Raw genomic sequence first — 15,889 nt, forward strand, 5'->3', positions numbered from 1 at the left:
AAATAACAAAGTATAAATACAGATGATGATGATGATGATGATGACAACGACGACGATGATGATGATAATGATGAGGATGATGATGATGATGATGAATAGGAAGAAGAAGAAAAAGAAGAAGAGGAGGAGTAAGAGCAAGAAGAGGAGGAGGGGTCCAAGATGATAATATGGTTAAGATGTTTGAGGTGGTGGTAGTGGTGATGACGATGTTAGATGAAGAAGGGGAAGAAAAGATGGATAATAAGAAAAAAGAAGGAGAAATGAAAGAGGAACAAGAAGAAGGGATAAACGAAGTAAAAGCGCTCTTCATATCGTGGGTAAATATTGTAGTATTCTCCAAATTTATCTATTGTGAGAAAAGATATATATTTAGAAATATCTTTTCTAACATCTCAGTCAAATGCATATACGCTTAAGGAAATTAAGCTAAAATGGTTGGTATCACAACGTAGGTTTGTATTCCAAACGAGGGTCATGAATGTTTAAAACTTCTAGTAAGACTATAGCGAATTAAGGTTACATTATTAAGTAGAATCTTCTAATGTAAGTTCTAAAACATCGCCCATTTCTGAAATGCATGCAGTATCATAGTACCAACTCCGGTCGAACAAGGAAGACCGTCCGCTTGGTCTGTAATAGAAAATTTTTGCAATCGCGACGGGAACGGATTCTATAACACAGAAAATCTGTTGAAAATGCCCGTCAAGTCACAGTGAACGGCTTAGAGGTCTTTGTCGAAAATTTGTGAACCGGGACAGCAGATCTTCCTAGGATTCGGAGCTGACGGATAATTGCAAATATGACGTTTATCCAGAGTCCAGGACGACACTGCAGCTGTTTTGATTAACCGATTTTCGACAAAGACTACTTTGTCATAAAGGGCTTTTGACAATAGATTGCCTACGATCCTGAAAGCGTCTGCGTAGTAATTGTGAAAAATCCCTAATTTGATTTGATTTGATTAGATTTTAATAACGACTTACAGAGGATTTCTGCGCCAACTCCATGATCATATGTCTTTCGATGTGTTTCCTTTATAGCGGTTGCCATTTCGTCGGCCATCGCCATCTGATAGATATAATTATCATGAACAAGAAAATACGATATCGTGAAGAAAAACTTAGTTGCTTACGTATATACACTTTGATGCAAGTAAAACAAGACATCTCTCTCTCTTCAGGAAGATATATTAGCGGTATAATTGGGGAAAATTTATCGACCCCCCCCCCCTTGGCAATAGCTGGATCCGCCCCTCGCTAATGTATACGAAAAGGAGAGGCAATCCATCCATCGTTCGCCGAATAAGTAGCCTGTATCTTTAAAAAAAATTGTCTTGAAAATCTGATATCGCCAACAGAAAGAAGTGGTAAGCCTATAGTTTTTCTTAGGATTAGGTAGCGCTTGTAAAAATATTGGCTAAAAATGGCCAAAACATCGGCAACTTTGTTGTGTTATGCGTTCGTTTCGAGAAATTCCTAACTTTTCGACATGCATCAGAAATAATAATAATAATGATGATGATAATAATAATGATAATAACAATAATAATAATAATAATAATAATAATGATAATAATAATAATAATAATAATAATAATAATAATAATAATAATAATAATAATAATAATGATAATAATATTAATTTAATTTGAATTTCTGTCTATTTGAAATAAATATGCCCCCATAAAACAAAGAAGGGATAAACAAAGGTGTTGCCCATGGATGTCTAGTGATATTATTAAACTCATGTATAAAAGAGATAATTTAAAGGATAAGAGTAAGTCCAATCATAATTTAAAGAAAGATTTCCGTAAGATTTGAAATCACATTACGAAACTAACCCGTAAACGTAAGAAGGATTACTTTAGTCAAATTGTCAATGAACATAATCACGAATCTAAAAAGATATGGCGTAAGCTAAACAGAATTACAGGCAGAGGTAAACGACAGGATACTATTCCCTCTAACATTGGCGTAGATTTTCTTAACAATTTTTTCATTAATATTGGTAAGAATTTGGTTAATGATCAAACTGGTCAATTTTTATGGAAGCATCCTGATTGTATTTATGAATTTAAATTTGAATATATTGATGAAATTTTTTTTTTTAAATGCCTTTTAAATCTCGGCACTGAGAGTAATAATGATATACTCAATATTGATTCGAAATAGCGGCTCCGTCTATCGCAAATTCTCTTTGTTATTTAGTCAATGAAAGTTTGGAAGAAGGCACTGTTCCGCTTGATTGGAATCGTACTAAAACAACCCCTGTATATAAAGGCAAGGGAGACAAAAGTGACCCGTCAAATTATCGACCGATTTCTGTCGCCTGCCATATCTCAAAACTCTTTGAAAAAGAAATACAAAATCAATTATTATACTATCTTCGTAAAAATGACTTGATAAACATTGATCAGTTTGCCTTTTTACTCAACCACTCAACAACTACTTGCCTACATAAAGTAGTTGATGACTGGTTGGAATCTTTTAATAATAATGAATTTGTCACAGCTTGTTTTCTTGATATTCCAAAATGCTTTGATTCTATTAATCATGAATTATTATTTTAAAAAAATGAAATGTTATGGGATTAAGGGGTCAGAAATAGAAAGGTTTAAAAGTTACTTATCTCAACGAACACAAACAGTTTATTGTCATGGTCAGTTCTCTAAACCAGGAGATGTAATTACAGGTGTGCCCCAAGGTAGTGTCCTTGGCCCCATTTTATTTTTATTATTTATCAATGATATTACAGATTGTTTGAAATATTGTTCATGTAATATTTTTGCTGATGATGTTGTTATATACTTCTCGCACAATAGTGTTGACAAAGCCATAAATACACTACAAAATGATTTAAACTCACTTACCTCTTGGTACCATATTAATAAATTATATATAAATATTGATAAGACCAAAGTAATGTCGTTAAGTCCATGGTCTTCTTTTCATATGAATATATTTATAGGTAATAAGAAAATAGAACAGGTGAATAATATTCGATATCTTGGAGTAATGATTGATAGTAAGTTAAATTTGAATTTTCATGTTCAAAATATTGCCAAGTTACTTGCCAAAAAACTTTTTGCTCAGCGTAAAATGAGCTTTTATCTGGATTCAAATGGTTTGAATCTAATATACAAAACAATTATTCAACCCAATTTTGACTATTCGTATTCTTATATCAGCTTTGAATTTTGATGTATCTTTTTAACCTTTTCAGGACCTTGATGTAAAACAGTGTTTTTATACTGATCTTGTGTTTTTCCTGAATAAATATATTTCAATATCAAAGTCCACTGACTAATCCACTGGGCCACGACGCTCCACAAAAATCGTCATATTACAAACAGATATCATCAAAATTGTAAGTGAATTCTGCTCTTTGCCTACCTACTTAATAGCATTTTTACCTTTTATCCGATATAATCATCTAACCTTGGTCTGGCTGACCTTTACAATAAATCTTTGCAAAAAAATCAATTTCATTTTCATTCATTTCTTGTCTTCTCTTTTCTTAAACTGCAAATCACACTGCAAAAACTCCGGTGTTGATTTAACACCAGTCCCGGAATCTATATGTCCACACCAGAGAAGTATTGAAACAACACCAGTTTTTAATCAAACCGATGACGTTTTAATACTAATTGGTGTTGTATAAACAACTTTCTGGTGTTAGACCAAAATTAAACTGGTGTTGTTTAACACTTCTCTGGTTTGGACATATGTAGATTCCGGGCTGGTGTTAAATCAGCACCGGAGTTTTTGCAGTGCACCTTCAGTTTTTATGTGTAGTGAAATATGAACCCCATCATATAGTTTTCACCTGGTCGTCATAGTCGTCAGTGTAATAGTTTTCCTCCAGGTATCCCCAAGGTGCAATGATGAGCTGTGAGTAGCTGTGGAAGTCAATGAACGCCAAGAAGTCCTGTCCCTCGGCCTTCCTTTCCCGCAAGTACTTCACGACGTTCTCGACTTCGATCTCTGAGCCAGCCGAAGAGCCCATGTATGTTTGGGAACAAGGAACGTCGCTAGCTCCTATGCCTGTGAAAACAAGAATACGGATCGTGCTTGAACCTTCTTTTACACACCTAAAAATGAAAGCATTAGCGGCTGATCTTTTTTATGTAATCATGAATAACAACCATCCGCAACAAAATTGAGAGCACACTATTTCATTTTCTTATTTTTAGTCTAGAATATGCGAAACACTGATAAAAACAAACGGACTTAGAAAAAATAATATTTCAGTTTATTTTAGTAAGAAAGTTGAGTTCTCAAGTTCTCTGTTAGATTAAAATTTGAATATAAATGCATTATTCTATTTCAAAAATCTATACAATGTTTTTAAAAGTAGTGTATGTGAGATGTAGCTAGCCTACCACGGCGCCGTGAAACTCTTAACATATACCATGTATACTATTTTGGTGTTTTAATAACTCGAACACTATTATTATGTTGCAGCACACACTATCTAATGTATGGAATTGTTCTTTTCATGTACGTACTACCTTTTGCTGCAAACTACACTTATATCGTGATTCTATAATAATAAATTGAATAAATGAATAACCTCACCGCCCCACTCAAAAGGCCAATTCCTGTTTGGATCAGTCCCAACGCATACAGATCCTGTGTTTGGTGACCGAGTCTTGCGCCACATACGATCCTGATTATTAAAAAGAATACCAAATAATAATGATAATGATAATAATGATGATGATGATAATGATGATGACGATGATGACGATGATGATGATTGTGGTGGTGGTGGGGATGATGATGATGATGATGATGACGATAATGATGATGATGACGATGATGGTGATGATGATGATGACGATGATGATGACTATGTGTCCCACAGCTTGTGCCACAGTGTATTCACAGTGTGGAACACATTTTGAAATCACTTTCACACTGTTCAATGATAATGATGATGATGATGATGACGACGACGACGATGATGATGATGATGATTATGTGTCCCACATCTTCTGCCACAATGTATTCACAGTCTGGAACACATTTTGAAATCACTTTCACACTGTTAAATGATAATGATGATGCGACGACGACGATGATGATGATGATGATGAACACAGCATGAAATAACATTCACACTGCTAAATTGAGCATTTCAACAGTTATTCGCACCATGTGAACTATTATGTGAACACTGTGTTCCTTCCAGCAGGATAATTACTAATGATAATAATAATAATAATAAGGATAATAATAATAATGCTAATAATAATGATAATCATAATCATAATAATAATAATACTGATAATAGTAATAATGATAGTGATGATGATAATAATAATACTGATAATAATAATAATGATAACAATAATAATGATAATAATAACAATATTAATGATAATAATAACAAAAACAATAATAATAATAACAATGACAATAATAAAAACAGTAATAGTAATAATAATGATAATATAATGATAGTAATAACGATAATAATGATAATATAAATAATATTAATGATAATAAAAAATGAATAATCACAACAATAATAATACATGTAATACACAAATAAAATATGAGCGGAAAATTTAAGTAAAATTGTGAATTATGGAATCGTGTCATTTACCGTAGTCCATGTATAGACATATCCGTCGGCATTCAGTGAAGGTACAATGTACCAGTCTATATTATCAAACATCATTCGTGCAACAGACTCTCCTAAACGGTATTCCTCGATGAGCTTCAATAAATGGAAGATGAAAAAGAAAGAATTTCAAACACGACCTCAATGTAAATAAACAAACACGAATTACTTTACTTCGCTAGTAAAGATCTAAGCCAGCGCTTCTCAACTTTTTTTTTACTCGAGGACCACTTTGACTCTCAAATGTTTGTCGATGCCCACCTACCAAAATGTTTTTAAAAAAACGTCAATTTTGAAGAAAAAATGTTTCGTGAAACCTGAACACAAATATGAAGCCCATTTTGAAACAAACAGATTGAGAACTTATCTGCATTCGCAAATGTCCGGTAAATGGGCGACAATTAACTACATACACAATATGCATGCACATGAGGTTCACATCAAAGTTAGATCGAAACCATCATAGTGTGCATGTACATGCTTTGCAACATGTATGATTCCTAATCGTGCTTTAATTTGTTTGACCCACGTAGACCGATCGGACATAACATGTTCGGACAGTTCTGTAAAATATACTATAGTTTTTTCCCTATTCTATCTCCCTTTGGAGCTTCTTGCGGCCCACCTGCGAGAGCTTCGCGGACCATCGGTTGAGAAGTGCTGATCTAAGCAACATAAGAATTGTAGTTCATACCCCCATACCCGGATTTTTTTAAAAATCCTTCTCATATCCCACTTCTAACACTTCCTTCTTGAAATCCCTCTTATTATTACCACTAGCAACTAGGTAGTAGTAGTGGTAGTAGTATAGTAGTAGCAGCAGTAGTAGTAGTAGTAGTAGTAGTAGTAGTAGTAGTGGTAGTAGTAGTAGTAGTAGTAGTAGTGGTAGTAGTAGTGGTGGTAGTGGTGATAGTGGTGGTAGTGGTGGTGGTGGTGGTAGTGGTAGTAGTAGTAGTAGTAGTGGTAGTAGTAGTAGTAGTAGTAGTAGTAGTAGTAGTAGTAGTAGTAGTAGTAGTAGTAGTAGTATAGTAGTAGTAGTAGTAGTAGTAGTAGTAGTAGTAGTAGTAGTGTAGTAGTAGTAGTATAGTAGTAGTAGTAGTAGTAGTATAGTATTAGTAGAAGTGGTAGTAGTAGTAGTAGTAGTAGTAGTGGTAGTAGTAGTGGTGGTAGTGGTGATAGTGGTGGTAGTGGTGGTGGTGGTGGTAGTAGTAGTAGTAGTATAGTATTAGTAGTAGTATTAGTAGTAGTAGTAGTAGTAGTAGTAGTAGTAGTAGTAGTAGTAGTAGTAGTAGTAGTAGTAGTAGTAGTATAGTAGTAGTAGTAGTAGTAGTAGTAGTAGTAGTAGTAGTAGTGTAGTAGTAGTAGTATAGTAGTAGTAGTAGTAGTAGTAGTAGTAGTAGTAGTAGTAGTAGTAGTCGGTAGTAGTAGTAGTACTTAAACCCGTACTTAAATTATAGTATTTCTTTCTTCTTCTCCTCCTCATCTGCTTCTTCCTGCCCCTCTTCCTCACTCTCTCTTATTTTTCTCTTTCTGTTTATTAATGTCTCTCTGTCGGCCTGTCTGTATATTAGTTGCCTCTATACCCCATCTCACTTTGTCTCCCTCTCTCTCTCTCTCTCTCCTTCTCTAATTGTCACTCTTCTCTCTCTCCCTCTGGTTCCTACCTTGTGTGTAAACCCCATGACTGTAGCTGGTGAGATCCATTCTCTAGCATGAATACCGCCCTCAAACCAGACAGCTTTTGGGTAGGGATTCTGGCTTCCAGTACCGCGGATCTGCGTGAGGGTAGGGGTTGGGGTAAACTAGGGTAATTTATTATTGTGAGGGTTCTGTTTCAACAGGCAATTATATTTTATTAACGTCTCTCTACTCATTGAAAACTAATTGCTCAGATCACAATTTAAATTTAGTCTCTTGTTTGTAAATCAACACTTAAAGGGGAAGTACACCCTGGTGATAAGTTGGTTTAAATAAAAGCTGCCATACAATTTGAAATAAAAATAATGGTGAAGGTTTGATAAAAATCCGGCAAAGAATAACGCAGTTATAGATGTTTTAGAGTTTTTAATTTGTTACTCACGCACGAGCAGCTTTACCCCCCCCCCCCCAAAAAAAAAAAAAAGTTCTAAAAAAATGAAAGCGAATTTATGTGTGCGGTGGATATTTTATCAAAAACATTGAGTTCATCCCCCTTTTAAATAAACACATTTTTATTCATCATGTTCCATTTCAAATTCGAAGTTTATCGACGTTATATAATATGATGTTATATGGGGGAGCTGCTGCAATGACGTCACAAATTAAAAAAAATCATAACTTTCATATTCTTTTGTGGATTTTCATCAAACCATCGTCAATGTTTTTTCTCTAATATTCTGCTTTCATTAAAACCAACTTATGGTCAGGTTGAGGATGAACTTTCCCTTCCCCTCAACTTTTTCCTGGGTTTTATTTGACCTTTAGAGAAAAGATTCAGAATCTAACGAAAAGAAAACAACCATATGTCTGTATATAGTAATGGATAAAAATTTATGTGAAGGGACAGAAGGGATAGGAGTTACAATATAAATGAAAAAATCATTAAAAACACAAAGTGAATATATACAACAGATTATGAAATAGCAGATGAAAACTTATAGCGAGCAATAAATGACATTGCTGGATAAGGTAATCTAATAAATTCAAGAAGAAATAATCTAACAAATTTGGGCAAAATTGACAATGATTTTATTCTAGACTAGTATTGAGTCGCGAACATGCATGTCTACATGGAGATTATTCCATATTATAAACGTATGCAAATGCAATGTACGGTCACGAGCGAGTGTGTCCATGGGTGTGGGTAAATGTTAATAGGCAAAAATATGTACATGTAATTAATATAAATGTTATTACATGAAATCATAAATGTTTCATTTTTTCATACATGTGTATCCGTTATGATGAAATAAGTTGCAGGTATAAATAATTAATGCACCTAATCAGTTGTCAATCCAATTGTTTAGTTCTTGGTACAAAATTTTTGAATAAACCTGACTTCATATAATAAAATACAAAAGAACAAGTGGGGATATGACATCATCAGCCCACCTAATGAATATTCATGACGACATGCCTGGAACTGTTTCACTGGAATAATGCAAATCTTTAAAATTCAATAACTTCGTTATTTGTTATCCGATTTTGATAAATTTTCAGCATTTTGCTTTGTGAATTTTACTCTATTCATTTAAATAGAAATATTTTCAGCCCGGAGCATCCCTTTAATATAAATGAAGTATAATTACCCTTAAGCCGTAGATATCTCTTCCTTCATAAGAGGTTCCGAGCAAAAACGCAGTGATGATGTCACTATTTTCATTAGCTGTGTCGAGTACCCATTGTTTAATCTGTTATTAAAATGATATAGAGTGCGTATCAAAAAAAGTTTACACTTTGAAAAAGCCCTGGGTATTAAAAATATATAACATGTGGGTAATTTTTTCACATATAATCTTGGGTTTGGGTCTCATGATATCTATCCAATGAAAGTAAAAGTTTTGACAGAATGTTACACTTGAGTGAGCACTGTCCATTTTTGTAAAGCTCGCAAAAATCTGCTTGCGTAGAAATGCTCGTTTTTCCGCTGTGTCAAGGGGAAAGGGCGAAATCAAACTTACCCTGCGAAACATTTCTCATACATTTCCCTTGCACTTTTAGTCAATTGAAATAAAACGGGTACATTCAAGCATTTTGTAACAACTTTGCCACCCAAATTGAAATTTCAACACTAAGTTAGCAGAACCTTTGCCCTTTTTGTGCCAGCTGGATCTGAGGACATAACTGAATCTGAACAAAGGTTTATATCAGACATTTCCAGCATTTTTTCACGAAGTTTTTATCATTTAAAGTGGGTTTACATTTCATTTTTCATTTAATACTTGTTTCTGCACACTTTTCCCAAGCTTGACAATGATCAACAAAATGAAAATCAAGCCTAAGGAATTTCATGTAAATCACAGCTCAGTGTAAAGCAAATATCGCCACGATGGTCTCAGTGTGTGTGGGAGTGGGGTGGGGCGCAATGCACTCTTCGAAGTGTTTTGGGCAAGGAAACAAGTTAAAAAAGGTAAAATATATCTTCAAATCAATTTTACAAACTAAATTCTACGTGTTCTCATGATTAACATGTACTTTTATTCGCATAACTATTTCAAAGTTCTGCGCAAATCATTTTTCCCTAACTTTTCAAAAGTAAGTGGTGCTCACTCAAGCGGAAATATTTTTTTGCAATTATATCGTCATTTGCTTAAATGGATCTGTACCAAGTTTAAAATGTGGAAAAATCTTCAGGATATTACAAATTTTACAGGATTTTTTCTAAGTGTAAACTTTTTTTGCTACGCACTGTATATAATATATAGTTATGTAAAGTATTTCTCGTATTTTCTTGTCTCAGCTGGCCAACATGGAGGTGAAACCTTATATATATATATATATATACTGTATATATATAAATGCGTGAAATTATACATGTACAACAGCTTTGGCAACTCTTTTATTTGAATATTTTGTGAAAAAAATGGATATATATCCATATATATATATATATATATATATATATAACGATATTACGTTCCGCGTGTTGGACATAGAAGATATTAATGAGGCAAAATGGTAATGCATTGTACTTAGTTCCAACAGTTTATTTTGAATTTCAAATTTTCGACGTTAAACATACGTCTTCCTCAGGGATACAATAAAGCTCACAGAGACAAGAACTGAAATATATATATATATATAAATATATATATATATATATATATATATATATATATATATATATATATATATATATATATATATATATATATATGGATATATATATCTTTATCTTTATTTTCTGATCAATTGTTTAATTGCGAAGTGTTTACCTCTTCATATTCGTGATAATTATTGTAGTCAAAGGAAGTTGAACGTATCCCGAAGGAATGTTCACTCTCACGTCTGGTTCGAATCTCGTCCATCTGATTGGCCACCAGTGTGCTGACGTCATCAATCATGATTTCAAAGTCTAATTCTTCTTGCTTGAGGAGCATGCGCAAATTGATCTGGCTGTTGGGTTGCACCATAATGTCGACATGGCGGCCAGGAATTCTTGAAACGCTGGTCCAAAAGTCAAACTTTTTAAAGAAAGAAAGAGAACGGGGCGATAGGGAGAAAGACTAATAAGGGTATTCGGCATCTCATACTAATTCCCTAAAGCCAGGGGTAGCAAAATTACCGGCCTCCCCATGGGTGTCGATCCGTAACGAAGCGTAACGAGTCTAAAAAATTTACGCGCCAGTCATCGCGTACAGGGCATTTTTTTTAAAGCTGCGAGTGAGCGAAGCGATCGAGCAAGCTAGCTAAAACCTTTTTGAGACAAGAGTCTAATTTTGTGACAGATTTTGATATGACTGCACCCCCAACGAGTGGGGGGATAATATGAAGTATTATGTTAGCTTTATTTCTACAACAAGACTTGCTACTACAATTTCAGGACTAGATCAATAACTTGAGAGCAGCGCTCGAGGTGATTGTTTTTTTTTATGATTGAATTAATAATGCGCCATTTTGATGACTTTTCTCGGTTTTCATGGTTATTTTCGTTGAATACACTCTCTTAAATTTCAATTCCCATTTCTTTTATATGTTCTCCACTTATAATTAAAGCGGGATAAAGAATAGAAACCAAAATTAAGTGACATTCAAAAGGCAGGTAAAATATTTGGGGCGCAACCCATGCGCTTGGTTGCGAGCAGGGGAAAATTGAAAGAAAGATATAGTGTCATGATGTATAAAAACATTGATATTCTAATTCATTCTTGATTTTTTTTTCTTTATCCATCCATCTGTTTCTAACAATTTCTAAAAGGAATGGTTTCATTCAATATCAATAAAGAAAAGAAAATTTCAAGAAAAAGAGGGATGGTCATCATGCGTATAAAAAAAATATATACGACAATTCATACTACCAAGATGATGATCACCATGTACTCCCCCTTACCATCCTGATCATAATTTTATACTTGGCTTCAGTGGGGGGGGGGGGCACAGCTGGAAGTGGACGAAATCCCTTTAATTTTTGGTTGAAAACATATTTTTTTGCTTGTCAAATTTTTCCTCGGGAAAATGTGCACCCCCCTTGAAAAAAATCCTGGAACCGCCCCTGACTTGGCATATGATTCATCATAAACATTATTTATGTTCCACCGTAAATATAATTATGGGGGATGGGATGGTGACACAGTCGACCCCTCCTGAAATTGTTGGGGATTTATCCCTAACCCCCCTCTCCCCTCCCCCCCCGGATCGACACCCATGTCCCTCCCATTGTTTGCTCTACTAATCCCCCGCCCCCAAATGAAGAAGGGGAAGTTCACCCTGACAAAGCGTTGGCTTTAATGTACCAGAAGAAAATAATGAAAAAATATTGCTGAAAGTTTGATGACATTCCACCAGAGGATGTAGAGTTTTGTATTTGTGACGTCACATACAGACGAGCAGCTCCTCCATATGTCGTGTGATATAGATTCCATAAGTGCCAATACGATTTGGTTTATCTGCTGGATACTACGTGTCATTTTATAAACCCTTCTATAAGAAACATACAGTATTTACCATGTTCCTTAAATAGCTGGAATTTATGGAATTTACATAAATATACGAGGGAGCTGCTCGCATATGACGTAATTAAAAGTTTATAAATGTGTTACTTTCTTATTCTTGGATGGATTTTGATAAAAACTTTCCTTATTATTTTCCTCTATTTTTTTTTTGGGGGGGGGGGGCTTTATTAAACAAATTTATCGCTAGGGTGAACTTCCCCTTGAAATTCGGCAATGATTGATTATAATTATAATCTCAATAAAGTGATAAAACCTACGCATTGCCTAGTGGGGCGGGATGATTACTAGATAAAATGACAGATATGAGAGGGGCGACCGTTGTTTTTTCGAGAAAAACAAGACTATCCCTTATGTCTATAGAAGGGGATATATGAACAAGCCACAGCCCTCCCCAAAAAGTGTGTATGTGTGTGTGGAGGGTAAATTGCCAATTCGTCTACTGCCAACTCGTCCACTCACCATATTATGGTCTACTTTCATTTAGTCTAATGCCATTCCGTCCATCAACATTTCGACTAACAACCATTTGGTCCATTAACCATTTGGTCCAATCATCACTTCGTCTATGACCATTAATTCGTCTCATAACCAGTTGGTCTAATATCCATTTAATTTTCATTCATTTTGCAGAATTTAACACTTACTCCAATTAGACCAATTGGTATATGGACTAAATGACTATTGGACCAACTGGTTATTAGACGGAAAGGCATTAGGCCTAAATAGAAGTAGACCATGTGGTGAGTGGACGAACTAATGGTGGACCAAATGATAGTAGACGAGTTGGCAGTTGGACGAATTGGCATGAGACGAATTGGAAATTTAAACCGTGGGAGCGCGGGGGGGGGGGGGGTAGGTGAGTTATATATCCCACCCCATGGTTTATTCCAGTTGTGAAAATACCTAATGTGGACAGACTGTTTATATCCCTAACTGTGTATGTAAACCAAATAGTATTGTTCTTTTTCTGTCCAGGGTCCTTTTGCATAACAATTATTACTATTATGGAAATTTTGCCATCCAATGGCAAACTACCATGGTAACATGGCCCAACAGCCAATCAATATCAAGGATTCAATGGAAGTTACGCACTGGATGGCAAATTAAGTTACTGTGATAGTAACTGTTTATACTACGGGACACGTATGGTTTTCTTCTCAGGGAGTAGATGATTAGATGAAGAGTGATACCGTTATGGAAATATCGAGGTGAAATATTAACTTTCGACTTGATTAATTTGCTATGCAAAATATGATAACTAGAGTCTTATCTTGTGTAAAGGTCATCTTTCATTTGCATAGCATTATAAGTCTCGGAATATTACAGTATACAGTGTATTACAGTATACAGTGTATTAACAAAAGAAGAAAATTTGCACTCATTTTTGCGATAGTGATGACTTAGGAAATGAAACTAAATACATGTATTAACAAAACCTTATTTGCAATATTTATTTTTTACGTATATACAGTTTATGTGCAATCGAATACACTACCCACCAAAAGTCTCATTTTGTCTTTGTATATTTTTTGTGTTACTTTTGTTTTCTTTTCGTGTTTTCCCCCTATGCTATGCATCATACCCCGTGGCAATACAAAAGATATATTTTAAAAATTACATTTCTTACCTCATCCATATTTTCTTCAATATAGTTTAGCCATGTCATTTGTCGTTCTGTTGTTGGTTTCATCCGCCACACTTGGTGTCTGTCAAAAGTCATGGGTAAAAGTCGGAAAAGGAGGACGAATTAAGATCATGGAGTAGAAGAAGGAGAAGAAGAAGAAGAAAAAGAACAAGAACAACAACAACAACATCAAGAAGAAGAACAAGAACAAGAAGATGTGAAAGAGAAGAATAAACAAAGAAATAGAATGAAGAAACGGGGAAAGCATATAAGATGAAGGTGAGAGAAGAGAGGTCAATGATTAGGAAGAAGATGGAGAAAAGGAAAACGAGGAAGAAGAAGATCAGAAGAAAAGAAAGGAGAAAACATATAAGAATTAGAAGGAAAAACAAAAACGAATTGGAAAGAGAAGAGGAAGTGAAAGAGAAAGAGGGACAAAAGAAAAGAAAGACAAATGAGAAAAAAGGTGGAAATTATGAAATGAGCCAATACTTTTTTTAAATTAAATGTTATGCTTGTATTCCAACTAAAGTCTGTTCTCAATCCGTTCGTGGAATAATAAAAACAAATCTTACCCTTCATATTTCGCAGAGACGAAAACCACGAAGGAAACGAGGAGAAAAAGCAGCAGAAGAGCTCTCATATTGGATATACTTCAAGTAGAGCCGGAGAAGAAATTTTGACTACGTATCTCAAATCCTCGACTTTTTATTACATCAGCACCCTAAATTACACTATCATGGCATAAATCACGGGCATGTCCAGCCGAAAGGGTGTGTGGGGTTCGGGGAAGGGGATGGGGTTATGCATGATTAAATTATGGGCCAGTATTTATGCGTTGAAGAAGGCGCCCTATCTCCCATTCCTCCTCCTTTTGACCATGGACCTATTGTAATAGGTCCATGTTTTGACCCACCCCCACCCTCATTTACCCTCCTTATATTCCTTCCCTTCTCTCTCCCCGCTCTCTCTCTCTCCCTCCCCCCCCCCCCTCCCCATCTTCTCTCTCTCTTCTCCTCCGTTGGCTCCATGGAGGTAAGAATTTCATGAGTTGTTCATAAAGTTACACATAATTTATGCGCGACCGGAACATGTTCTCAGGTGCTTGGTCAGCTACATAGGGTTCCTTGATTTTAAAGCAAGAAAGGGTCACAGTCTTGAATAAAGTCATTCATAATTTACGGACAGCTTTATGAATCACCCACCAGCTCAGTGGCGTACAGATGGAGGGGCGGGGGCTTGCCCCACACCCCAAATTTTTCATGACCAAGAGAAATTGAAGGGAGAAATATGATATATCCTTTTCTGAAAATTATACCAAAAGCTATCACAAAATTTCGATATTTAATTGTAATAAAAATGTCGAAATTTATGCTCGCTCGGAACTTCATATAAATTTTGCCCAATACACCATATGTTCCCCTCAAATTTTTTGGCTCATTACACTACTGCACCAGGTCCATAGAAGATGACCAATCATGCCTTATGTCATCCCTACCCCATCCCCCCCCCCCCCCACCGAGACTGTGATAGAGATAGTCATGTGAATATTAAAACATGTTCCACAATTATGAAAGATAAATCAAATACCATTATCTTATTTTTGAGCTATAAATATATCAAATGATAATTGCAGTACAGCCCAAAACATTAGTATTCATGTCTTTACATTGAAACCTATGAATGACTGAAGAGTTTTATGTAATATTTGGAGTCTTGCTAAATTATTGGTAGAATTGTATGTGGGAATCTATACAAATTCAATCCGCATCCTTATCAAGAATTAATAACAACTATTGTTCTTCATGCTTTAATAGTTTACATTATATACTTTGTGCTTTATTATTCATGATACTGTAAAATGTACAATTTTATAGATTTGATTACACAAAAGTTATTAATTTACAGTAATGGAATAGTCGAGAGATAATTATTCGAGGCCAAAGTGGCATTTTTTTCTTTATATTTCATGTTTTAATGAAATACA

The 15,889-nt window shown here is 34.9% G+C and overlaps 1 protein-coding gene across 1 annotated transcript in view; it reads right to left on the reverse strand.

The window, feature by feature from the left end:
* LOC129280865 (carboxypeptidase B-like) overlaps window positions 1-14,816 on the reverse strand; it is a 17,817-nt gene extending 3,001 nt beyond the window's left edge. Inside the window, exons 1-9 of the mRNA XM_064115633.1 lie at window positions 14,478-14,816; window positions 13,906-13,984; window positions 10,542-10,790; window positions 8,916-9,017; window positions 7,293-7,403; window positions 5,611-5,724; window positions 4,578-4,668; window positions 3,826-4,043; window positions 984-1,068 (exon numbers count right to left, since the gene is read on the reverse strand). Coding sequence (XP_063971703.1) covers window positions 984-1,068; window positions 3,826-4,043; window positions 4,578-4,668; window positions 5,611-5,724; window positions 7,293-7,403; window positions 8,916-9,017; window positions 10,542-10,790; window positions 13,906-13,984; window positions 14,478-14,545 — 1,117 coding nt within the window. The 5' untranslated portion in view covers window positions 14,546-14,816. The remainder of the gene's footprint in view (window positions 1-983; window positions 1,069-3,825; window positions 4,044-4,577; window positions 4,669-5,610; window positions 5,725-7,292; window positions 7,404-8,915; window positions 9,018-10,541; window positions 10,791-13,905; window positions 13,985-14,477) is intronic.
* Between the last annotated feature and the right edge of the window lie 1,073 nt (window positions 14,817-15,889).

This window comes from Lytechinus pictus, chromosome 2 (genome assembly GCF_037042905.1).
Source record: "Lytechinus pictus isolate F3 Inbred chromosome 2, Lp3.0, whole genome shotgun sequence".
NCBI classification, from domain to species: Eukaryota; Metazoa; Echinodermata; class Echinoidea; order Temnopleuroida; family Toxopneustidae; genus Lytechinus; species Lytechinus pictus.